This window comes from Heptranchias perlo, unplaced genomic scaffold (genome assembly GCF_035084215.1).
Source record: "Heptranchias perlo isolate sHepPer1 unplaced genomic scaffold, sHepPer1.hap1 HAP1_SCAFFOLD_228, whole genome shotgun sequence".
NCBI lineage: Eukaryota > Metazoa > Chordata > Chondrichthyes > Hexanchiformes > Hexanchidae > Heptranchias > Heptranchias perlo.
This window is the reverse complement of record NW_027139242.1, coordinates 223,098-250,080: the sequence shown is the minus strand read 5'-3', so window position 1 is coordinate 250,080 and position 26,983 is coordinate 223,098. Positions and strand designations below refer to the sequence as shown.

Here is a 26,983-nt window from a genome sequence, read left to right as displayed (position 1 = left end):
GGGGATCGGGGGGAGAAATGGAGAATGGGGGGATCGGGGGGAGATATGGAGAATGGGGGGATAGGTGGGAGATATGGAGAATGGGGGGATAGGGGGGAGATATGGAGAATGGGGGGATAGGGGGGAGATGTGGAGAATGGGGGGATAGGGGGGAGATATGGAGAATGGGGGGATAGGGGGAGAGATATGGAGAATGGGGGGATAGGGGGGAGATATGGGGATAGGGGGAGATATGGAGAATGGGGTGATAGGGGGGAGATATGGAGAATGGGGGGATAGGGGGGAGATATGGAGGGAGATATGGAGAATGGGGGGATAGGGCGGAGATATGGAGAATGGGGGGATAGGGCGGAGATATGGAGAATGGGGGGAGATATGGAGAATGGGGGGATAGGGGGGAGATATGGGGGATGGGGGGATAGGGGGGAGATATGGAGAATGGGGGGGATAGGGGGGAGATATGGAGAGTGGGGGGACAGGTGGGAGATATGGAGAATGGGGGGATCGGGGGGAGTTATGGAGAATGGGGGGATGGGGGGAGTTATGGAGAATGGGGGGATGGGGGGAGTTATGGAGAATGGGGGGATGGGGGGAGATATGGAGAATGGGGGGATGGGGGGAGATATGGAGAATGGGGGGATAGGGGGGGAGATGGGGATGGGGGGATAGGGGGGGAGATATGGAGGATGGGGGGATAGGGGGGGAGATATGGAGGATGGGGGGATAGGGGGGGAGATATGGAGGATGGGGGATAGGGGGAGATATGGAGAATGGGGGGATGGGGGGGAGTTATGGAGAATGGGGGGATGGGGGGGAGATATGGAGAATGGGGGGATAGGGGGAGAGATATGGAGAATGGGGGGATAGGGGGGAGATGTGGAGAATGGGGGGATAGGGGGGAGATATGGAGAATGGGGGGATAGGGGGAGAGATATGGAGAATGGGGGGATAGGGGGGAGATATGGGGAATAGGGGGGAGATATGGAGAATGGGGGGATAGGGGGGAGATATGGAGAATGGGGGGATAGGGGGGAGATATGGAGAATGGGGGGATAGGGGGGAGATATGGAGAATGGGGGGATGGGGGGAGATATGGAGAATGGGGGGATGGGGGGAGATATGGAGAATGGGGGGATGGGGGGAGTTATGGAGAATGGGGGATCGGGGGGAGAGATATGGAGAATGGGGGGATAGGGGGAGAGATATGGAGAATGGTGGGATAGTGGGGAGATGTGGAGAATGGGGGGATAGGGGGAGAGATATGGAGAATGGGGGGATAGGGGGAGAGATATGGAGAATGGGGGGATAGGGGGGAGATATGGGGGATAGGGGGGAGATATGGAGAATGGGGTGATCGGGGGGGAGATATGGAGAATGGGGGGATAGGGGGGAGATATGGAGGGAGATATGGAGAATGGGGGGATAGGGCGGAGATATGGAGAATGGGGGGAGATATGGAGAATGGGGGGATAGGGGGAGATATGGAGAATGGGGGGATAGGGGGAGATATGGAGGGAGATATGGAGAATGGGGGGATCGGGGGGAGATATGGAGAATGGGGGGATAGGGGGGAGATATGGAGAATGGGGGGATGGGGGGAGTTATGGAGAATGGGGGGATGGGGGAGATATGGAGAATGGGGGGATGGGGGGATAGGGGGGAGATATGGAGGATGGGGGGATAGGGGGGGAGATATGGAGGATGGGGGGATAGGGGGAGATATGGAGAATGGGGGATAGGGGGAGAGATATGGAGAATGGGGGATAGGGGGGAGATGTGGAGGGAGATATGGAGAATGGGGGGATAGGGGTGAGATATGGAGGATAGGGGGGAGATATGGAGGATAGGGGAGAGATATGGAGAATGGGGGGATAGGGGGGAGAGAGGGAGAATGGGGGATAGGGGGGAGAGAGTGAGAATGGGGGGATAGGGGGGAGATATGGAGAATGGGGGGATAGGGGGAGATGTGGAGGGAGATATGGAGAATGGGGGGATAGGGGGGAGATATGGAGGATAGGGGGGGAGATATGGAGGATAGGGGAGAGATATGGAGAATGGGGGGATAGGGGGGAGAGAGTGAGAATGGGGGGATAGGGGGGAGATATGGAGAATGGGGGGATCGGGGGAGATGTGCAGGGAGATATGCAGAATGTGGGGATAGGGGGGAGATATGGAGAATGGGGGGATAGGGGGAGATATGGAGAATGGGGGGATAGGGGGGGAGATATGGAGAATGGGGGGATAGGGGGGAGATATGGAGGATAGGGGAGAGATATGGAGAATGGGGGGATAGGGGGGAGAGAGTGAGAATGGGGGGATAGGGGGGAGATATGGAGAATGGGGGGATCGGGGGGAGATGTGCAGGGAGATATGCAGAATGTGGGGATAGGGGGGAGATATGTAGAATGGGGGGATAGGGGGAGATATGGAGAATGGGGGGATAGGGGGGGAGATATGGAGAATGGGGGGATAGGGGGAGATATGGAGGGAGATATGGAGAATGGGGGGATAGGGGGGAGATATGGAGAATGGGGGGATAGGGGGGAGATATGGAGAATGGGGGATCGGGGGAGAGATATGGAGAATGGGGGATCGGGGGAGAGATATGGAGAATGGGGGGATAGGGGGAGAGATATGGAGAATGGGGGGATAGGGGGGGGAGATATGGAGAATGGGGGGATAGGGGGGAGATATGGAGGGAGATATGGAGAATGGGGGGGATAGGGGGGAGATATGGAGAATGGGGGGATAGGGGGGAGATATGGAGAATGGGGGGATAGGGGGAGAGATATGGAGAATGGGGGGATAGGGGGGAGATGTGGAGAATGGGGGGATAGGGGGGAGATGTGGAGGGAGATATGGAGAATGGGGGGATAGGGGGGTGATATGGAGAATGGGGGATAGTGGGGAGATATGGAGAATGGGGGGATGGGGGGAGATATGGAGAATGGGGGGATAGGGGGGAGATTTGGAGAATGGGGGGATGGGGGGAGATTTGGAGAATGGGTGGATAGGGGGGAGATATGGGGGATAGGGGGGAGATGTGGGGGATGGGGGGATAGGGGGAGAGATATGGAGAATGGGGGGATAGGGGGAGAGATATGGAGAATGGGGGGATAGGGGGGAGATATGGGAGAATGGGGGGATAGGGGGGAGATATGGAGAATGGGGGGTTAGGGGGGAGATATGGGGGATGGGGGGAGATATGGAGAATGGGGGGATAGGGGGGAGATATGGAGAATGGGGGGATAGGGCGGAGATATGGGGGATGGGGGGATAGGGGGGAGATATGGAGGATAGGGGGATAGGGGGAGAGATATGGAGAATGGGGGGATAGGGGGGAGATATGGAGAATGGGGGGATAGGGGGGAGATATGGAGAATGGGGGGATTGGGGGAGATATGGAGGGAGATATGGAGAATGAGGGGATCGGGGGGAGATATGGAGAATGGGGGGATAGGGGGAGAGATATGGAGAATGGGGGGATAGGGGGAGAGATATGGAGAATGGGGGGATAGGGGGGAGATATGGAGAATGGGGGGATAGGGGGGAGATATGGAGAATGGGGGGATAGGTGGAGATATGGAGGGAGATATGGAGAATGGGGGGATCGGGGGGAGATATGGAGAATGGGCGATAGGGGGGAGATATGGAGAATGGGGGGAGATATGGAGAATGGGGGATGGGGGGAGATGGGGATGGGGGGATAGGGGGGAGATATGGAGAATGGGGGGATGGGGGGAGATGGGGATGGGGGGATAGGGGGGAGATATGGAGGATGGGGGGATAGGGGGGGAGATATGGAGGATGGGGGGATAGGGGGGGAGATATGGAGAATGGGGGGATAGGGGGGGAGATATGGAGAATGGGTGGATAGGGGGGAGATATGGAGGGAGATATGGAGAATGGGGGGATAGGGGGGAGATATGGAGAATGGGGGGATAGGGGGAGAGATATAGAGAATGGGGGGATAGGGGGGAGATGTGGAGAATGGGGGGATAGGGGGGAGATATGGAGAATGGGGGGATAGGGGAGATATGGAGGGAGATATGGAGAATGGGGGGATAGGCGGGAGATATGGAGAATGGGGGGATGGGGGGGAGATATGGAGAATGGGGGGATGGGGGGAGATATGGAGAATGGGGGAGATATGAAATGGAGGGGGAGATATGGGGGATGGGGGGGATGGGGGGAGATATGGAGAATGGGGGGAGATATGGGGGATGGGGGGAGTTATGGAGAATGGGGGGATGGGGGGAGTTATGGAGAATGGGGGGATGGGGGGAGATATGGAGAATGGGGGGATGGGGGGAGATATGGAGAATGGGGGGATAGGGGGGGAGATGGGATGGGGGGATAGGGGGGGAGATATGGAGGATGGGGGGATAGGGGGGGAGATATGGAGGATGGGGGGATAGGGGGGAGATATGGAGAATGGGGAGATTGGGGGGGGAGATATGGAGAATGGGGGGATAGGGGGGAGATATGGAGAATGGGGGGATAGGGGGAGAGATATGGAGAATGGGGGGATAGCGGGGAGATGTGGAGAATGGGGGGATAGGGTGGAGATATGGAGAATGGGGGGATAGGGGGAGAGATATGGAGAATGGGGGGATAGGGGGGAGATATGGGGGATAGGGGGAGATATGGAGAATGGGGGGATAGGGGGGAGATATGGAGAATGGGGGGATAGGGGGGAGATATGGAGGGAGATATGGAGAATGGGGGGATAGGGCGGAGATATGGAGAATGGGGGGAGATACGGAGAATTGGGGGATAGGGGGGAGATATGGAGAATGGGGGGATAGGGGGAGATATGGAGGGAGATATGGAGAATGGGGGGATAGGGGGGAGATATGGAGAATGGGGGGATGGGGGGAGATATGGAGAATGGGGGGAGATATGGAGAATGGGGGGATGGGGGGAGATATGGAGAATGGGGGGATGGGGGGATAGGGGGGAGATATGGAGGATGGGGGGATAGGGGGGAGATATGGAGGATGGGGGGATAGGGGGGGAGATATGGAGGATGGGGGGATCAGGGGGGAGATATGGAGGATGGGGGATAGGGGGGGAGATATGGAGAATGGGGAGATGGGGGGGGGAGATATGGAGAATGGCGGGATAGGGGGAGATATGGAGGGAGATATGGAAAATGGGGGGATAGGGGGGAGATATGGAGAATGGGGGGATAGGGGGAGAGATATGGAGAATGGGGGATAGGGGGGAGATGTGGAGAATGGGGGGATAGGGGGGAGATATGGAGAATGGGGGGATAGGGGGAGAGATATGGAGAATGGGGGGATAGGGGGAGATATGGGGGATAGGGGGGAGATATGGAGAATGGGGTGATAGGGGGGAGATATGGAGAATGGGGGATAGGGGGGAGATATGGAGAATGGGGGGATAGGGCGGAGATATGGAGAATGGGGGGATAGGGCGGAGATATGGAGAATGGGGGATGGGGGGAGATATGGAGAATGGGGGGATAGGGGGGAGATATGGAGAATGGGGGGATAGGGGGGAGATATGGGGGATGGGGGGAGAAATGGAGAATGGGGGGATAGGGGGGAGATATGGAGAGTGGGGGGATAGGTGGGAGATATGGAGAATGGGGGGATAGGGGGGAGATATGGAGAATGGGGGGATGGGGAGAATGGGGGGAGATATGGAGAATGGGGGGATGGGGGGAGATATGGAGAATGGGGGGATGGGGGGATAGGGGGGAGATATGGAGGATGGGGGGATAGGGGGGGAGATATGGAGGATGGGGGGATAGGGGGGGAGATATGGAGGATGGGGGGATAGGGGGGGAGATATGGAGAATGGGGAGATAGGGGGGGAGATATGGAGAATGGCGGGATAGGGGCGGAGATATGGAGGGAGATATGGAAAATGGGGGGATAGGGGGGAGATATGGAGAATGGGGGGATAGGGGGAGAGATATGGAGAATGGGGGGGATAGGGGGGAGATGTGGAGAATGGGGGGATAGGGGGGAGATATGGAGAATGGGGGGATAGGGGGAGAGATATGGAGAATGGGGGGATAGGGGGGAGATATGGGGGATAGGGGGGAGATATGGAGAATGGGGGGATAGGGGGGAGATATGGAGGGAGATATGTAGAATGGGGGGATAGGGCGGAGATATGGAGAATGGGGGGATAGGGCGGAGATATGGAGAATGGGGGGATGGGGGGAGATATGGAGAATGGGGGGATAGGGGGGAGATATGGAGAATGGGGGGATAGGGGGGAGATATGGGGGATGGGGGGATAGGGAGGAGAAATGGAGAATGGGGGGATAGGGGGGAGATGTGGAGAATGGGGGGATAGGGGGGAGATGTGGAGAATGGGGGGATAGGGGGAGAGATATGGAGAATGGGGGATAGGGGGGAGATATGGAGAATGGGGGGATAGGGGGAGAGATATGGAGAATGGGGGGATAGGGGGGAGATATGGGGGATAGGGGGGAGATATGGAGAATGGGGTGATAGGGGGGAGATATGGAGAATTGGGGGGATAGGGGGGAGATATGGAGGGAGATATGGAGAATGGGGGGATAGGGCGGAGATATGGAGAATGGGGGGATAGGGCGGAGATATGGAGAATGGGGGGATGGGGGGAGATATGGAGAATGGGGGGATAGGGGGGAGATATGGAGAATGGGGGGATAGGGGGGAGATATGGGGGATGGGGGGATAGGGGGGAGATATGGAGAATGGGGGGATAGGGGGGAGATATGGAGAGTGGGGGGATAGGTGGGAGATATGGAGAATGGGGGGATCGGGGGGAGATATGGAGAATGGGGGGGTGGGGGGAGTTATGGAGAATGGGGGGATGGGGGGAGTTATGGAGAATGGGGGGATGGGGGGAGATATGGAGAATGGGGGGATGGGGGGAGATATGGAGAATGGGGGATAGGGGGGGAGATGGGGTTGGGGGATAGGGGGGGAGATATGGAGGATGGGGGGATAAGGGGGGAGATATGGAGGAGGGGGGGATGGGGGGGAGATATGGAGAATGGGGAGATAGGGGGGGAGATATGGAGAATGGGGGGATAGGGGGGAGATATGGAGAATGGGGGGATAGGGGGAGAGATATGGAGAATGGGGGGATAGCGGGGAGATGTGGAGAATGGGGGGATAGGGTGGAGATATGGAGAATGGGGGGATAGGGGGAGAGATATGGAGAATGGGGGGATAGGGGGGAGATATGGGGGATAGGGGGGAGATATGGAGAATGGGGTGATAGGGGGGAGATATGGAGAATGGGGGGATAGGGGGGAGATATGGAGGGAGATATGGAGAATGGGGGGATAGGGCGGAGATATGGAGAATGGGGGGAGATATGGAGAATTGGGGGATAGGGGGGAGATATGGAGAATGGGGGGATAGGGGGAGATATGGAGGGAGATATGGAGAATGGGGGGATAGGGGGGAGATATGGAGAATGGGGGGATGGGGGGAGATATGGAGAATGGGGGGAGATATGGAGAATGGGGGGATGGGGGGAGATATGGAGAATGGGGGATGGGGGGATAGGGGGGAGATATGGAGGATGGGGGGATAGGGGGGGAGATATGGAGGATGGGGGGATAGGGGGGGGAGATATGGAGAATGGGGAGATAGGGGGGAGATATGGAGAATGGCGGGATAGGGGGGAGATATGGAGGGAGATATGGAAAATGGAGGGATAGGGGGGAGATATGGAGAATGGGGGGATAGGGGGAGAGATATGGAGAATGGGGGGATAGGGGGGAGATGTGGAGAATGGGGGGATAGGGGGGAGATATGGAGAATGGGGGGATAGGGGGAGAGATATGGAGAATGGGGGGATAGGGGGAGATATGGGGGATAGGGGGGAGATATGGAGAATGGGGTGATAGGGGGGAGATATGGAGAAAGGGGGGTATAGGGGGGAGATATGGAGGGAGATATGGAGAATGGGGGGATAGGGCGGAGATATGGAGAATGGGGGGATAGGGCGGAGATATGGAGAATGGGGGGATTGGGGGGAGATATGGGGGATGGGGGGATAGGGGGGAGATATGGAGAATGGGGGGATAGGGGGGAGATATGGAGAGTGGGGGGATAGGTGGGAGATATGGAGAATGGGGGGATAGGGGGGAGATATGGAGAATGGGGGGATAGGGGGGAGATATGGAGAATGGGGGGATAGGGGGGGAGATGTGGAGAATGGGGGGATAGGGGGGGAGATGTGGAGAATGGGGGATCGGGGGGAGATATGGAGAATGGGGGGATAGGGGGAGAGATATGGAGAATGGGGGGATAGGGGGGAGATATGGGGGATAGGGGGGAGATATGGAGAATGGGGTGATAGGGGGGAGATATGGAGAATGGGGGGATAGGGGGGAGATATGGAGGGAGATATGGAGAATGGGGGGATAGGGCGGAGATATGGAGAATGGGGGGATAGGGCGGAGATATGGAGAATGGGGGGATGGGGGGAGATATGGAGAATGGGGGGATTGGGGGGAGATATGGGGGATGGGGGGATAGGGGGGAGATATGGAGAATGGGGGATAGGGGGGAGATATGGAGAGTGGGGGGATCGGTGGGAGATATGGAGAATGGGGGGATAGGGGGAGATATGGAGAATGGGGGGATAGGGGGGGAGATGTGGAGAATGGGGGGATAGGGGGGGAGATGTGGAGAATGGGGGGATAGGGGGGAGATATGGAGAATGGGGGGATAGGGGGAGAGATATGGAGAATGGGGGGATAGGGGGGAGATATGGGGGATAGGGGGAGATATGGAGAATGGGGTGATAGGGGGGAGATATGGAGAATGGGGGGATAGGGGGGAGATATGGAGGGAGATATGGAGAATGGGGGGATAGGGCGGAGATATGGAGAATGGGGGGATAGGGCGGAGATATGGAGAATGGGGGGATGGGGGGAGATATTGAGAATGGGGGGATAGGGGGGAGATATGGAGAATGGGGGGATAGGGGGGAGATATGGGGGATGGGGGGATAGAGGGGAGATATGGGGGATGGGGGGATAGGGGGGAGATATGGAGAATGGGGGGATAGGGGGGAGATATGGAGAGTGGGGGGATAGGTGGGAGATATGGAGAATGAGGGGATAGGGGGGAGATATGGAGAATGGGGGGATAGGGGGGAGATATGGAGAATGGGGCAATAGGGGGAGATATGCTGGGAGATATGGAGAATGGGGGGATAGGGGGGAGATATGGAGAATGGGGGGATAGGGGGGAGATATGGAGAATGGGGGGATAGGGGGGAGATATGGAGAATGGGGGGATCGGGGGAGAGATATGGAGAATGGGGGGATAGGGGGAGAGATATGGAGAATGGGGGGATAGGGGGATAGATATGGAGAATGGGGGGATAGGGGGAGAGATATGGAGATTGGGGGGATAGGGGGAGAGATATGGAGAATTGGGGGATCGGGGGGAGATATGGAGAATGGGGGGATTGGGGGAGATATGGAGGGAGATATGGAGAATGGGGGATAGGGGGGAGATATGGAGAATGGGGGGATAGGGGGGAGATATGGAGAATGGGGGATAGGGGAGAGATATGGAGAATGGGGGGATAGGGGGAGAGATATGGAGAATGGGGGGATAGGGGGAGAGATATGGAGAATGGGGGGATTGGGGGGAGATATGGAGAATGGGGGGATAGAGGGGGAGATATGGAGAATGGGGGGGTAGGGTGAGATATGGAGGGAGATATGGAGAATGGGGGAATAGGGGGGAGATATGGAGAATGGGGGGATAGGGGGAGAGATATGGAGAATGGGGGGATAGGGGGAGAGATATGGAGAATGGGGGGATTGGGGGGGAGATATGGAGAATGGGGGGATAGGGGGGGAGATGTGGAGAATGGGGGGGTAGGGGGAGATATGGAGGGAGATATGGAGAATGGGGGGGATAGGGGGGAGATATGGAGAATGGGGGGATTGGGGGAGATATGGAGAATGGGGGATGGGGGGAGATATGGAGAATGGGGGGATGGGGGGAGATATGGGGGATCGGGGGGAGATATGGAGGATGGGGGGATAGGGGGGGAGATATGGAGAATGGGGGGATAGGGGGGAGATATGGAGAATGGGGGGATAGGGGGGGAGGTATGGAGAATGGGGGGATATGGAGGGAGATATGGAGAATGGGGGGATAGGGGGAGAGATATGGAGAATGGGGGATAGGGGGGAGATATGGAGGGAGATATGGAGAATGGGGGGGAGATATGGAGAATGGGGGGATAGTGGGAGAGATGTGGAGAATGGGGGGATAGGGGGGAGATGTGGAGAATGGGGGGATAGGGGGGAGATATGGAGAATGGGGGGATAGGGGGAGATATGGAGGGAGATATGGAGAATGGGGGGATAGGGGGGAGATATGGAGAATGGGGGGATAGGGGGGAGATATGGAGAATGGGGGGGATAGGGGGGAGATATGGAGAATGGGGGGATAGGGGGGAGATATGGAGAATGGGGGGATGGGGGGAGATATGGAGAATGGGGGGGATGGGGGGAGATATGGAGAATGGGGGGATGGGGGAGATATGGGGGGAGTTATGGAGAATGGGGGGATGGGGGGAGATATGGAGAATGGGGGGGAGATGGGGATGGGGGGATAGGGGGGAGATATGGAGGATGGGGGGGATAGGGGGGAGATATGGAGGATGGGGGGATAGGGGGGGAGATATGGGGAGATATGGAGAATGGGGGGATAGGGGCGAGATATGGAGGGAGATATGGAGAATGGGGGGATAGGGGGGAGATATGGAGAATGGGGGGATAGGGGGAGAGATATGGAGAATGGGGGGATAGGGGGGAGATGTGGAGAATGGGGGGATAGGGGGGAGATGTGGAGAATGGGGGGATAGGGGGGAGATGTGGAGAATGGGGGGATAGGGGGGAGATATGGGGGATAGGGGGGAGATATGGGGGATAGGGGGGAGATATGGAGAATGGGGTGATAGGGGGGAGATATGGAGGGAGATATGGAGAATGGGGGGATGGGGGGAGATATGGAGAATGGGGGGATGGGGGGAGATATGGAGAATGGGGGGATAGGGGGGAGATATGGAGAATGGGGGATAGGGGGGAGATATGGAGAATGGGGGGATAGGGGGAGATATGGAGGGAGATATGGAGAATGGGGGGATGGGGGGAGATGTGGAGAATGGGGGGATGGGGGGGAGATGTGGAGAATGGGGGGATGGGGGGAGATATGGAGAATGGGGGGATGGGGGGAGATATGGAGAATGGGGGATGGGGGAGTTATGGAGAATGGGGGGATGGGGGGAGATATGGAGAATGGGGGGATGGGGGGAGATGGGGATAGGGGGGAGATATGGAGGATGGGGGGATAGGGGGGAGATATGGAGGATGGGGGGATAGGGGGGAGATATGGAGGATGGGGGGATAGGGGGGGAGATATGGAGGATGGGGGGATAGGGGGGGAGATATGGAGGATGGGGGGATAGGGGGGAGATATGGAGAATGGGGAGATCGGGGGGGAGATATGGAGAATGGGGGGATAGGGGGGAGATATGGAGGGAGATATGGAGAATGGGGGGATAGGGGGGAGATATGGAGGAGATATGGAGAATGGGGGGGATAGGGGGGAGATATGGAGAATGGGGGGATAGGGGGGAGATATGGAGGGAGATATGGAGAATGGGGGGATAGGGGGGAGATATGGAGAATGGGGGGATAGGGAGGAGATGTGGAGAATGGGGGGGTAGGGGGAGAGATATGGAGAATGGGGGGATAGGGGGGAGATATGGGGGATAGGGGGGAGATATGGAGAATGGGGTGATAGGGGGGAGATATGGAGAATGGGGGAATAGGGGGGAGATATGGAGGGAGATATGGAGAATGGGGGGATAGGGCGGGGATGGGGGGAGATGTGGAGAATGGGGGGATAGGGGGGCGATATGGAGAATGGGGGGATAGGGCAGAGATATGGGGGATGGGGGGATAGGGGGAGATATGGGGGATGGGGGGATAGGGGGGAGATATGGAGAATGGGGGGATAGGGGGGAGATATGGAGAATGGGGGGATAGGGGGAGATATGGAGAATGGGGGGATAGGGGGAGATATGGAGGGAGATATGGAGAATGGGGGGATAGGGGGGAGATATGGAGAATGGGGGGATAGGGAGAGAGATATGGAGAATAGGGGGAGAGATATGGAGAATGGGGGGATAGGGGGAGAGATATGCAGAATGGGGGGATAGGGGGAGAGATATGGAGAATGGGGGGATAGGGGGAGAGATATGGAGAATGGGGGGATAGGCGGAGAGATATGGAGAATGGGGGGATAGGGGGAGATATGGAGAATGGGGGGGTAGGGGAAGATATGGAGGGAGATATGGAGAATGGGGGGATAGGGGGGGAGATATGGAGAATGGGGGATAGGGGGGAGATATGGAGAATGGGGGGATAGGGGGGAGATATGGAGAATGGGGGGATGGGGGGGAGATATGGAGAATGGGGGGATGGGGGGAGATATGGGGGATGGGGGGATTGGGTGGAGATATGGAGAATGGCGGGATAGGGGGGGAGATATGGAGAATGGCGGGATAGGGGGTTCATATTGAGAATGGGGGGATAGGGGGGAGATATGGAGAATGGGGGGATAGGGGGGAGATATGGAGAATGGGGGGATAGGGGGGGTGATATGGAGAATGGGGGGATAGGGGGGAGATATGGAGGGAGATATGGAGAATGGGGGGATGGGGGGGAGATATGGAGAATGGGGGGATAGGGGGGAGATATGGAGGGAGATATGGAGAATGGGGCGATAGGGGGGAGATATGGAGAATGGGGGGATAGGGGGGGGAGATATGGAGAATGGGGGGATAGGGGGGGAGATATGGAGAATGGGGGGATCGGGGGGGAGATATGGAGAATGGGGAGATATGGAGAATGGGGGGATAGGAGGGCGTTATGGGGGATAGGAGGGAGATATGGGGGATAGGAGGGAGATATGGAGAATGGGGGGATAGGAGGGAGATATGGAGAATGGGGCGATAGGAGGGAGATGGGGGGGAGATATGGAGAATGGGGGGATAGGGGGGAGATATGGAGAATGGGGGGATAGGGGGAGATATGGAGAATGGGGGGATACAGGGGAGATATGGAGAATGGGGGGATAGGAGGGAGATAGGGGGGAGATATGGAGAATGGGGGGATGGGGGGAGATATGGAGAATGGGGGGATAGGAGGGGAGATATGGGGAATGGGGGGATAGGAGGGAGATATGGGGGATAGGAGGGGAGATATGGGGAATGGGGGGATAGGAGGGAGATATGGGGGATAGGGGGGAGATATGGGGGATAGGGGGGAGATATGGAGAATGGGGGGATGGTGGGAGATATGGGGGATAGGAGGGATAGGGGGGAGATATGGGGGATAGGAGGGATATATGATGATATGGGGGATGGGGGGGAGATATGGGGGATAGGAGGGAGATATGGAGAATGGGGGATAGGGGGGAGATATGGAGAATGGGGGATAGGGGGGAGATATGGAGAATGGGGGATAGGGGGGAGATATGGAGAATGGGGGATAGGGGGGAGATATGGAGAAATGGGGATAGGAGGGGAGATATGGGGGATCGGAGGGAGATATGGGGGATAGGGGGGAGATATGGAGAATGGGGGATAGAGGGGGAGATATGGGGGGATAGGGGGGAGATATGGAGAATGGGGGATACGAGGGGGGGAGATATGAGGGAGGGGGGATGAGGGGGAGATATGGAGAATTTTTTTTTTATTCGTTCATGTGATGTGTGCGTCGCTGGCGAGGCCGGCATTTATTGCCCATCCCTAATTGCCCTTGAGAAGGTGGTGGTGAGCCGCCTACTTGAACCGCTGCAGTCCGTGTGGTGAAGGTTCTCCCACAGTGCTGTTAGGAAGGGAGTTCCAGGATTTTGACCCAGTGACGATGAAGGAATGGCGATATATTTCCAAGTCGGCATGGTGTGTGACTTGAAGGGGAACGTGCAGGTGGTGTTGTTCCCATGTGCCTGCTGCTCTTGTCCTTCTCGGTGGTAGAGGTCGCGGGTTTGGGAGGTGCTGTCGAAGAAGCCTTGGCGAGTTGCTGCAGTGCATCCTGTGGATGGTGCACACTGCAGCCACTGTGCGCCAGTGGTGAAGGGAGTGAATGTTTAGGGTGGTGGATGCGGTGCCAATCAAGCGGGCTGCTTTGTCCTGGATGGTGTCGAGCTTCTTCAGTGTTGTTGGAGCTGCACTCATCCAGGCAAGTGGAGAGTATTCCATCACACTCCTGACTTGTGCCTTGTAGATGGTGGAAAGGCTTTGGGGAGTCAGGAGGTGAGTCACTCGCCGCAGAATACCCAGCCTCTGACCTGCTCACGTAGCCACAGTATTTATATGTTTGGTCCAGTTCAGTTTCTGGTCAATGGTGACCCCCAGGATGTTGATGTGGGGGATTCGGCGATGGTAATGCCGTTGAATGTCATGGGGAGGTAGTTAGACACACTCTTGTTGGAGATAGTCATTGCCTGGCACTTATCTGGCGCGACTGTTACTTGCCACTTATGAGCCCAAGCCTGGATGTTGTCCAGGTCTTGCTGCTTGCGGGCTCGGACTGCTTCATTATCTGAGGGGTTGCGAATGGAACTGAACACTGTGCAATCATCAGCGAACATCCCCATTTCTGACCTTATGATGGAGGGAAGGTCATTGATGAAGCAGCTGAAGATGGTTGGGCCTAGGACACTGCCCTGGGGAACTCCTGCAGCAATGTCCTGGGGCTGAGATGCTTGGCCTCCAACAACCACTACCATCTTCCTTTGTGCTAGATATGACTCCAGCCACTGGAGAGTTTTCCCCCTGATTCCCATTGACTTCAATTTTACTAGGGCTCCTTGGTGCCACACTCGGTCAAATGCTGCCTTGATGTCAAGGGCAGTCACTCTCACCTCACCTCTGGAATTCAGCTCTTTTGTCCATGTTTGGACCAAGGCTGTAATGCGGACTGGAGCCGAGTGGTCCCTGGCGGAACCCAAACTGAGTATCAGTGAGCAGGTTATTGGTAAGTAAGTGTCGCTTGATAGCACTGTCGACGACACCTTCCATCACTTTGCTGATGATTGAGAGTAGACTGATGGGGCGGTAATTGGCCGGATTGGATTTGTCCTGCTTTTTGTGGACAGGACATACCTGGGCAATTTTCCACATTGTCGGGTAGATGCCAGTGTTGTAGCTGTACTGGAACAGCTTGGCTAGAGGCGCAGCTAGTTCTGGAGCACAAGTTTTCAGCACTACAGCTGGGATGTTGTCGGGGCCCATAGCCTTTGCTGTATCCAGTGCACTCAGCTGTTTCTTGATATCACGTGGAGTGAATCGAATTGGCCGAAGACTGGCTTCCGTGATGGTGGGGATATTGGGAGGAGGCTGAGATGGATCATCCACTCGGCACTTCTGGCTGAAGATGGTTGCAAATGCTTCAGCCTTGTCTTTTGCACTCACGTGCTGGACTCCGCCATCATTGAGGATGGGGATGTTTGCAGAGCCTCCTCCTCCCGTTAGTTGTTTCATTGTCCACCACCATTCACGACTGGATGTAGCAGGACTGCAGAGCTTTGATCTGATCCATTGGTTGTGGAATCGCTTAGCTCTGTCTATAGCATGTTGCTTCCGCTGTTTAGCATGCATGTCGCCCTGAGTTGTAGCTTCACCAGGTTGGCACCTCATTTTTAGGTACGCCTGGTGCTGCTCCTGGCATGCTCTTCTACACTCCTCATTGAACCAGGGTTGATCCCCTGGCTTGTTGGTAATGGTAGAGTGAGGAATATGCCGGGCCATGAGGTTACAGATTGTGCTGGAATACAATTCTGCTGCTGCTGATGGCCCACAGCGCCTCATGGATGCCCAGTTTTGAGCTGCTAGATCCATTCTGAATCTATCCCATTTAGCACGGTGGTAGTGCCACACAACACGTTGGATGGTGTCCTCAGTGCGAAGACGGGACTTCATCTCCACGAGGACTGTGCAGTGGTCACTCCTACCAATACTGTCATGGACAGATGCATCTGGGACAGGTAGATTGGTGAGGACGAGGTCAAGTATGTTTTTCCCTCGTGTTGGTTCGCTCACCACCTGTCGCAGGCCCAGTCTGGCAGCTTTGTCCTTCAGGACTCGGCCAGCTCGGTCAGTAGTGGTGCTACCGAGCCACTCTTGGTGATGGACATTGAAGTCCCCCACCCAGAGTACATTCTGTGCCCTTGCTACCCTCAGTGCTTCCTCCAAGTGGTGCTCAACATGGAGGGGTGCTGATTCACCAGCTGAGGGAGGGTGGTAGGTGGTAATCAGCAGGAGGTTTCCTTGCCCATGTTTGACCTGATGCCATGAGATTTCATGAGGTCCAGAGTCAATGTTGAGGACTCCCAGGGCCACTCCCTCCTGACTGTATATCACTGTCCCGCCACCTCTGGTGGGTCTGTCCTGCCGGTGGGACAGGACATACCCAGGGATGGTGATGGAAGAGTCTGGGATGTTGGCTGAACGGTATGATTCTGTGAGAATGGCTATGTCAGGCTGTTGCTTGACTAGTCTGTGGGACAGCTCTCCCAATTTTGGCACAAGTCCCCAGATGTTAGTAAGGAGGACCTTGCAGGGTCGACTGGGCTTGGTTTGTCCTTGTCGTGTCCGGTGCCTAGTGGTCCGATGCCGGGTGGTCCGTCCGGTTTTATTCTTAGAATGGGGGATAGGGGGGGAGATATGGAGAATGGGGGATAGGGGGGGAGATATGCAGAATGGGGGATGGGGGGGGAGATATGGAGAATGGGGGATAGCGGGGGAGATATGGAGAATGGGGGGATAGGGGGAGTGATATGGAGAATGGGGGATAGCGGGGGAGATATGGAGAATGGGAGATAGCGGGGGAGATATGGAGAATGGGGGATAGCGGGGGAGATATGGAGAATGGGGGATAGCGGGGGAGATATGGAGAATGGGGGATAGCGGGGGAGATATGGAGAATGGGGGATAGCGGGGGAGATATGGAGAATGGGGGATAGCGGGGGAGATATGGAGAATGGGGGATAGCGGGGGAGATATGGAGAATGGGGGATAGCGGGGGAGATATGGAGAATGGGGGATAGCGGGGGAGATATGGAGAATGGGGGATAGCGGGGGAGATATGGAGAATGGGGGGATAGGGGGAGTGATATGGAGAATGGGGGGATAGGGGGAGTGATATGGAGAATGGGGATGGGGGGAGATATGGGGGCAGATATGGGGGATAGGGGGGCAGATATGTGGGATAGGGGGCAGATATGGAGAATGTCGGGATGGGGAGAGACATGGAGAAGGGGGATAGGGGGGCAGATATGGAGAATGGGGGATAGGGGGGAGATATGGGGGATGGGGGGGAGATATGGAGAATGGGGATGGGGGGAGATATGGGGGTGGGGATGGGGGGAGATATGGGGGTGGGGATGGGGGGAGATATGGGGGTGGGGATGGGGGGAGATATGGGGGTGGGGATGGGGGGAGATATGGGGGTGGGGATGGGGGGAGATATGGGGGTGGGGATGGGGGGAGATATGGGGGTGGGGATGGGGGGAGATATGGGGGTGGGGATGGGGGGAGATATGGGGGTGGGGATGGGGGGAGATATGGGGGTGGGGATGGGGGGAGATATGGGGGTGGGGATGGGGGGAGATATGGGGGTGGGGATGGGGGGAGATATAGGGGGGGATGGGGGATGGGGGGGAGATATGGGGGATGGGGGGAGATATGTATGGGGGGTAGATATGGAGAATGGGGGGGAGATATGGAGAATGGGGGATGGGGGGGATGGGGGGAGATATGGGGGATGTGGGGATATATGGAGATATGGGGGATGGGGGGGAGATATGGAGAATGGGGGATGGGGGGGAGATATGGAGAATGGGGGATGGGGGGAGATATGGAGAATGGGGGATGGGGGGGAGATATGGAGAATGGGGGATGGGGGGGAGATATGGGGGATGGGGGGGGGAGATATGGAGAATGGGGGATGGGGGGGAGATATGGAGAATGGGGGATGGGGGGGAGATATGGGGGATGGGGGGGAGATATGGAGAATGGGGGATGGGGGGGAGATATGGAGAATGGGGGATGGGGGGGAGATATGGGGGATGGGGGATGGGGGGGAGATATGGGGGATGGGGGGAGATATGGGGGATGGGGGGGAGATATGGGGGATGGGGGGGGAGATATGGGGGATTGGGGGGGGGAGATATGGAGAATGGGGGATGGGGGGGGATATGGAGAATGGGGGATGGGGGGGAGATATGGGGGATGGGGGGGGGAGATATGGAGAATGGGGGATGGGGGGAGATATGGAGAATGGGGGATGGGGGGGGAGATATGGAGAATGGGGGATGGGGGGGAGATATGGAGAATGGGGGATGGGGGGGGAGATATGGAGAATGGGGGATGGGGGGGGAGATATGGAGAATGGGGGATGGGGGGGAGATATGGAGAATGGGGGATGGGGGGGAGATATGGAGATTGGGGGATGGGGGGGAGATATGGAGAATGGGGGGGGAGATATGGGGGATGGGGGGGGAGATATGGGGGATGGGGGATGGGGGGGGAGATATGGGGGATGGGGGATGGGGGGGGAGATATGGAGAATGGGGGATGGGGGGGAGATATGGAGAATGGGGGATGGGGGGGGAGATATGGAGAATGGGGGATGGGGGGAGATATGGGGGGAGATATGGGGGATGGGGGGGAGATATGGGGGATGGGGGATGGGGTGGGGGATGGGGGGGAGATATGGGGGATGGGGAGATCTGGGGGATGGGGAGAAATATGGAGAATGGGGGGATAGGGGGAGAGATATGGAGAATGGGGGATAGGGGGGCAGATATGGGGGATGGGGAGATGTGGAGATGGGGAGATATGGAGAATGGGGGGATAGGGGGAGAGATATGGGGAATAGGGGGGCAGATATGGGGGATGGGGAGATGTGGAGATGGGGAGATGTGGAGAATGGGGGGATAGGGGGAGAGATATGGAGAATGGGGGGATGGGGGGAGATATGGGGGATGGGGGAGATATGGGGAATGGGGGGGACATATGGGGGATGGGGGGAGATATGGAGAATAGGAGGGGGGAGATATGGAGGAGGGGGATGGGTCGAGATATGGAGAAATGGAGTATAGGAGGGGGAGATATGGGGGATAGGAGGGGGAGATATGATGGATAGGAGGGGGAGATATGGAGAGGGGGATAGGAGGGGGAGATATGGAGGAGGGGGGATAGGAGGGGGAGATATGGAGGAGGGGGATAGGAGGGGGAGATATGGAGGAGGGGGATAGGAGGGGGAGATATGGAGGAGGGGATAGGAGGGGGAGATATGGAGGAGGGGGATAGGAGGTGGGGATAGGAGGTGGAGATATGGAGGAGGGGGATAGGAGGTGGAGATATGGAGGAGGGGGACAGGAGGGGGAGATATGGAGGAGGGGGATATGGGGGAGAGATATGGAGAATAGGAGGGGGGAGATATGGGGGATAGGAGGGGGGAGATATGGAAGAGGGGGATGGGGGGTCGATATGGAGAAATGGAGTATCGGAGGGGGGAGATATGGGGGATAGGAGGGGGAGATATGGAGGAGGGGGATGGCTGGTGATATGGAGGAGGGGGATGGGGGAGATATGGAGGAGGGGGATGGGGGGGAGAATGGGGGGATCGGGGGAGATATGGAGGAGGGGGATAGGATGGGGGATGGGGAGAATGGAGGCTAGGGGGGATAGGAGGGGTGGGGGGAGAATGGGGCTAGGAGGGATAGGATGGGGGATGGGGAGAATGGAGGCTAGGGGGGATGGAGGGAGAATGGGATAGGGGGAGATTGGGGGATGGGGATAGTGGGGAGCAGGTTCGGGATGGTTTGATGAGGCAGGGAGTGGGGAATTATTGAGTTCTGCTCAGGTTCTGACACTGGGATGGAGTGATTTGCTCAGTTATGTTGTGGGATTGTCTGCTGCATCTTTTGATTGATTTGTTGTAGATTGTGTCATTTCGAATGGGCTGAATTACAGAGGAGAGCAGCAAATTACATCACAAGGAGAAAAGTGTTTGAACTGGATGGGAAGAGACCGGGATTATAACGTGACTCTGTATCCAGACAGCATAACAGGTTGGGAGTGTAAATTTTCGCAGTAGTCTGCAGATCCCCTCTTTGTTGTGGTAATCTGAGTAAACGTGGCAGCTTTGATCTAACATTGCTCAAATGTTGTGATAAATAACAGGTGTGGGAGACCACCATTTCTGTCGCAATCCAGATGGTGAGGATGGACCCTGGTGCTACGTGAAGGCCCCGGGTGAGGGTAGGCCAGTCCGACACTATTGTTCCATTGGAGGCTGTAACGGTAAGGCAGAGCTGTAATGTCACATTCACAGTGTACAGTATCCATACTGAGTGTGAGACTGAGAGCAATGAGCTCGACATTTTATACAGGATGGCACTGAAGGTGACAATGTCTAGACATTTTATACAGGTAGCACTGAAGGTGACAATGTCTAGACATTTTATACAGGATGGCACTGAAGGTGACAATGTCTCGACATTTTATACAGGATGGCACTGAAGGTGACAATGTCTAGACATTTTATACAGGATGGCACTGAAGGTGACAATGTCTAGACATTTTATACAGGATGGCACTGAGAGCGACAGCTCTACTTGTTTAATTACTTGTGTAATTTAAAACCTTGATTAACAGAAGAGGTGAGAGATCGAATAAAACTAAAAGAAAGGGCTTATACAAATGCAAAGAACAGTAGAGATTCCACAGACTGGGAGAGATATAAAGAACAGCAAAGGGATACAAAGAAAGTGGTAAGAGCTGCAAAAAGGGAATATGAGAAAAACCTTGCAAAGGACATCAAGGACAACACTAAAGGTTTTCACAAGTATATTAAGAGAACAAAGGTGGCTAAGGGACCCTTAATGAGAGACGCTGGTGATATAATTGGAAATCAGGAAATGACAGAGTATTAAAAGAAGAAGGTGAGGAAATTGTAGGTGTGTTCGTCATGATCTCCAATGATTGGAAAATTGCCAACGTCACTCCATTATTTAAGAAGGGGAGGAGAGAGAAACTAGGAAATTATAGGCCTATTGGTCTAACGTCTGTTGTGGGGAAGTTTCTAGAATGTGTTATTAGGGACAGAGTGACTGAGCGTTCGGATAATTATGGACTGATCAGAGAGAGCCAGCATGGATTTGTCTAACGAATCGAGTTGAATTTTTTGACGATGTAACTAATGTGGTAGATAAGGGAGTGTCGATGGATGTTATTTATATCGACTTCCAGCAATCATTCAATAAGGTTCCACATAAGAGTCACATGGAATTGGAGGCAACCTATTGACGTGGGTAGGGAATTGGTTGGGAGGTGGGAGGCAGAGAGTAGGGATAATGGGTATGCACTCCAATCGGGAGGATGTGACTAGTGGTGTCCCCCAGGGATCTGTACTGGGGCCGCAGCTTTTCACTATATTTATCAATGATTTAGATGAAGGAATAGAGAGCTGTATATCCAAGTTTGCTGATGACACTAAGTTAGCTGGTACAGTAAATAGTGTAGATGGGAGCAGAAAGTTACAAAGAGACATTGATGGACTAAGTGAGTGGGCAAAACTGTGGCAAATGGAGTTTAATGTGGAGAAGTGTGAGGTCATCCACTTTGGACCTAAGACAGACAGATCAGAGTATTTTCTAAATAGCAAGAAGCTCGGAACTGTGGAGGAGCAAAGAGATTTAGGGGTCCAGGTACAGAAATCACTAAAAACCAGTGGACAGGTACAAAAAATAATTTAAAAGGCTGATGGAATGTTGGCCTTTATCTCGAGGGCTGGAATATAAAGGGGAGGAAGTTATGTTCCAGCTGTTCAGAGCTCTGGTTAAACCCCATCTGGAGACTGGGTTCAGTTCTGGGCACCGCCCCTCAGGAAGGATATATTGGCCTGGGAGGGGGTGCAGCGCAGATTCACCAGAATGATACCGGGGCTTAAAGGGTTAAATTGTGAGGACAGGTTACAGAGACTAGGTTTGTACTCCCTTGAATATGGAAGATTAAGGGGTGATCTAATTGAGGTGTTTAAGATGATTAAAGGATATGATAGGGTAGAGAGAGAGAAACTATTTCCTCTGGTGGGTGAGTCCAGAACAAGGGGGCAGAACCTTAAAATCAGAGCTAGGCCGTTCAGGGGTGATGTCAGGAAGCACTTCTTCACACAAAGGGGGGTGGAAATCTGGAACTCTCTCCAACAAAAAACTGCTGAGGCTGGGGGTCAATTGAAAATTTCAAAGCTGAGATTGATAGATTTTTGTTCGGTGAGGGTATTAAGGAACAAAGATGGGTAAATGGAGTTAAGATACAGATTAGCCATGATCTAAATGAATGTTGGAACAGGCTCAAGGGGCTGAATGGCCTTCTCCTGTTCCTATGTTCTCTTCAACCTCCCTGTCCTCCTGGTTTCTATCCGATGACCCCTGCTCGAACATCAACTGGGACAGGAGAGCCTGTGATGCCCACCACAGTGGAATAGCCCTGTCAACACTCATGGCCTAGGTCCAAACATGAAGAGTGGCCACATGGGTTTAGTGCCGTGGCCGAAATCAGCGTGGTGAAGGAGAGGGGATAATAATAGTTGCAGTCAGCAATCCGTTCCTGGTCACTCACCCTGGTGATTATTGCTGTGTGGTGTTCAGGAGATGAGTTTGTGTGATCTTTGCAATGTATTGATGGTAATTTACTCCCCGCTCCCCTCAATCATTTGATTACGCCTCTTGTCTTTATATTAGGTTCCTCTCTGAATGAAGATCTTAATCCCACGATAGCAGGCCTGGAATCAGTGAAAGTTGAATCGAGGATGGCTCAGATTGATGATGAAGTTAAATCAGTTCCCTCCCAGAGTGACCGTACGGTGGAGCAACCGGCTATCGGAATTAGCCAGCATGTAGGGCAAACTGCCAAACAGAAGAAGGATCTTGGAATTCTAGGTATAGTGTCTGAATTCTGAGATCAGGGGGATTACTAATGCTGTGCAGTGTCAGCGTACAGACAGGGTACAGAGTCGGGTCACTGTGTGGTGATCAATCAGCGTACAGTGTCGGCATACAGTCAGTGCACGGGGCGCGGCCGACCGCGCGCTGCGTGGGGGCACACTGATGTGTGAGGGCACAGTCGGCATGCACGGTGTCGGAGAGGGGGGCACAGTCAACAGAACATAAGAAATAGGAGCAGGAGTCGGCCATCCGGCCCCTCGAGCTTCTCCGCCATTCAACAAAATCATGGCTGATCTTCTACCGTCATTTTCCTGCACTATCCCCATATCCCTTGATATCTAGAAATCTATCGATCTCTGTTTTGAATGTACTCAATGACTGAGCCTCCACAGCTCTCTGGGGTAGAGAATTCCAAAGATTCACCACCCTCTGAGTGAGGAAATTTCTCCTCATCTCAGTCCTAAATGGCCTGTCCTTTATTCTGAGACTGTGACCCCTGGCTCTAGATTCCCCAGCCAGGGGAAACATCCTCCCTGCATCTACCCTGACGAGCACTGTAAGAATTTTGTATGTTTCCATGAGAGCACCTCTCATTCTTCTAAACTCTGGAGAATACAGGCCTAGTCTACTCAATCTCTCCTCATACAACAATCCCGCCATCCCAGGAATCTCAGTCTGGTGAACCTTCGTTGCACTCCCTCTATGGCAAGTATATCCTTTCTTAGGTAAGGAGACCAAAATTGTACACAATACTCCAGGTGCGGTCTCACCAATGTCCTGTATAATTGCAGTAAGACATCTTTATTCCTGTACTCAGATCCTTGTGTAATAAAGGCCAACATACCATTTGCCTTCCTAACTGCTTGCTGCACCTGCATGTTAGCTTTCAGTGACGCATGTACAAAGACACCCAGGTCCTTTTGAACGTCAACATTTCTTAATCTGTCACCATTTAAAAAAAATACTCTGCGTTTCTGTTTTTCTTACCAAAGTGGATAATTTCACATTTTTCCACATTATATTCCATCTGCCATGTTCTTGCCCACTCACTTAGCCTGTCTATATCCCCTTCAAGCCTCTTTGCATCCTCCTCACAACTCACATTCCCACCTAGTTTCGTGTCATCAGCAAACTTGGAAATATTACATTTGGTCCCCTCATCCAAATCATTGATATAGATTGTGAATAACTGGGGCCCAAGCACTGATCCCTGCGGTACCCCACTAGTCACAGTGTGCCAACCTGAAAAAGATCCGTTTATTCCTACTCTCTGTTTTCTATCTGTTAACCAATTCTCAATCCATGCCAGTATATTACCCCCAATTCCATGTGCTCTAACTTTGTTCACCAATCTCCTGTGTAGGACCTTATCAAAAGCCTTCTGAAAATCCAAATACACCACATCCACTGGTTCCCCTTATCTATTCTACTAGTTACATCCTCAAAGAACTCCAATAGGTTTGCCAAATATGATTTCCCTTTCATAAATCCATGTTGACTCTGCCAAATCCTATTATTATTTTCTAAGTGTCCTGTTATCACATCCTTTATAATAGATTCTAGCATTTTCCCTACTACTGATGTCAGGCTAACTGGTCTGTAGTTCCCTGTTTTCTCTCTCCCTCCTTTTTTAAATAGTGGGGTTACATTTGCCTCCCTCCAATCTGCAGGAACCGTTCCAGAGTCTATAGAATTGTGGAAGATGACAACCAATGCACCCACTACCTCTATAGCCACCTCTTTCAAAACCCTGGGATGTAGATCATCGGGTCCTTGGGATTTATCGACTTTCAGTCCCATTAATTTCTCTAGTACTATTTTTTTTTTACTAATACTAATTTCCTTCAGTTCCTCATTCTTGCCAGCCCCTTGGTTCTCTAGTATTTCTGGGAGGTTTTTTGTGTCTTCTTCCATGAAGACTGACACAAAGTATTTGTTTAATTTCTCTGCCATTTCCTTATTCCTCATTATAAATTCTCCCGTCTCTGTCTGTAAGGGACCCACATTTGCCTTCGGTCTTCTTTTTACATACCTATTGAAGCTTTAACAGTCCGCTTTTATGTTTCTCGCTAGTTTACTCTCATATTCTATTTTCCCTTTCTTTATCAATTTCTTGGTCCTCCTTTGATGAATTCTAAAATGCTCCCAATCCTCAGGCTTACTGCTTTTTCTGGCAACTTTGTATTTCTCTTGTTAGCCACGGTTGGACCACTTTACCTGTTGGATTTTTGTGCCTTAAAGGAATATATATCTGTGTTGGTAGTCAGTGTGCACATTGTGAGGGTGGAGTCAGTGTGCGGTGATCACCGAGCCATTAAGATTAGTTAACTGCACACAGTGTCGTTCTCTGTAGTTGAGGATGAATACTGCACTCGAAGATACATTTTCATAAATAATCAACAAGATTTTAAACCAATTGTCCCTATTCAGCAAAGTGCAATATAACGTCAGGCAATCAGCGCAATGTGATATTATAATGTGTTCCTGCCCATTACTAAATGTCTCAATCTCTCCAAAAACTTGGGGGTTCGAGTTTGGGCTGGATGGGGCTTTCGTGGTCGAAGAATGGGAGGTTTGGATGGTTCGGGATCGGGACGTTTGGGTGGTTTTCGAGTTGGGTTCGGGGGTGTCGGGAGATTCAGGGGGTTTTGGAGTCGGGAGATGTTTGGGGATGTCTGGAGGTTCGGGGGATTTTGGAGTCGGGGGTTTGGGGGGTTCGGGTTCAGGGGATGTCGGAGTCGGGGGTTTGGGGGGTTCAGGGGTGTCAGAGTCTTGGGGTTCGGGTTCAGGGGGTGTCGGGGGTTCAGAGGGTGTCGGAGTCGGGGGTTGGGGTTCGGGGTGTCGGTGTCGCAGGTGTTGGGGTCGGGGATTCGGGGGGGTTGGAGGTCGGGGGGTCAGTTTGAGGTGGTTTGAGATTGGCTGATTGGATTGAGGTTGTTGTTTCCCCCCTTTTCCACAGTGTAACATTGGTTCACTTTTATTTTCTAGGACAGGCTTTGGCGATTGGAATGATTGTCATTATCATCATGTTAGGTGCTGGCATCACCTTGGGCTACATCTACAAACGGTAAAGATGTGTCACACACAGGACTCGGTGGAGATCCTGTAAGATGGGTTATCTGGAATGGAGTGGAGTGGAGCTGGGTTACAGATGCTGGCCTGGGGGGTGGTGGCGGGATTGGGGGAGGGCAAAGTTTGGCTTCTGCGACACCAATCATTTCCTGAAGGATCTGCCCTGTGCCAGCCCTGGCTCTGATGCTCGTTAGCTTATGTGCTTGTGGTGAACGATGGAGTAGGGTATGAATCAAGGAGGTAGCAAGTTATCCAGAGGTCCTGAGCTTGCACCTGCCCTGCAGCTTCCCCATCTCCTGCCTCTCACCACAGCCTCTATCCAGGGTTTCAATCACAGCTTCCTCAAATTGGATGGGTTTTTACTAAATTAATAAGCAGAACCTCAAAGTTAGTAATCTCTGGATTACTACCTGAGCAATGCACAAATTTACATAGGGACAAACAGATCAGAGAGTTAAATGCTTGGCTCAAAGAGTGGTGTGGGAGACAGGGGTTTCAATTCACGGGGCACTGGCACCAGTACTGGGGAAAGAGGGAGCTGTTCCATTGGGACGGGCTCCACTTAAACCGGACTGGGACCAGTGTCCTGGCGAATCGAATAACTAGGGCGGTAGGTAGGGCTTTAAACTAAGCAGCTGGAGGGGAGGGTTCAGGGGAAATTTATAAATCTAAAGGCAAAAGTCAAGGCATGAGAGCAGTGTAGTGATTTGGGTAAAGATAAGCAGAGTGTGAGGGAAGGGACAGAGAGTTTAATGGTAATAGTGCATCAGCGAATAAGGTCAAATCAGGGAAAAATGGTAATAAGTTAAAATTAAAGGCTCTTTATCTCAATGCACAAAGGATTGGGAACAAGATAGACAAATGGTGCAAATAGA

General features: G+C 54.0%; 1 protein-coding gene across 1 annotated transcript in view; it reads left to right on the top strand.

The window, feature by feature from the left end:
* Positions 1 to 26,983, top strand: part of pik3ip1 (phosphoinositide-3-kinase interacting protein 1) — a 62,870-nt gene that overhangs the window by 15,438 nt on the left and 20,449 nt on the right. The window contains exons 3-6 of the mRNA XM_067978122.1: positions 20,031 to 20,159; positions 20,272 to 20,391; positions 22,833 to 23,030; positions 26,025 to 26,103. Of these exons, the coding sequence (XP_067834223.1) occupies positions 20,031 to 20,159; positions 20,272 to 20,391; positions 22,833 to 23,030; positions 26,025 to 26,103 (526 nt within the window). The remainder of the gene's footprint in view (positions 1 to 20,030; positions 20,160 to 20,271; positions 20,392 to 22,832; positions 23,031 to 26,024; positions 26,104 to 26,983) is intronic.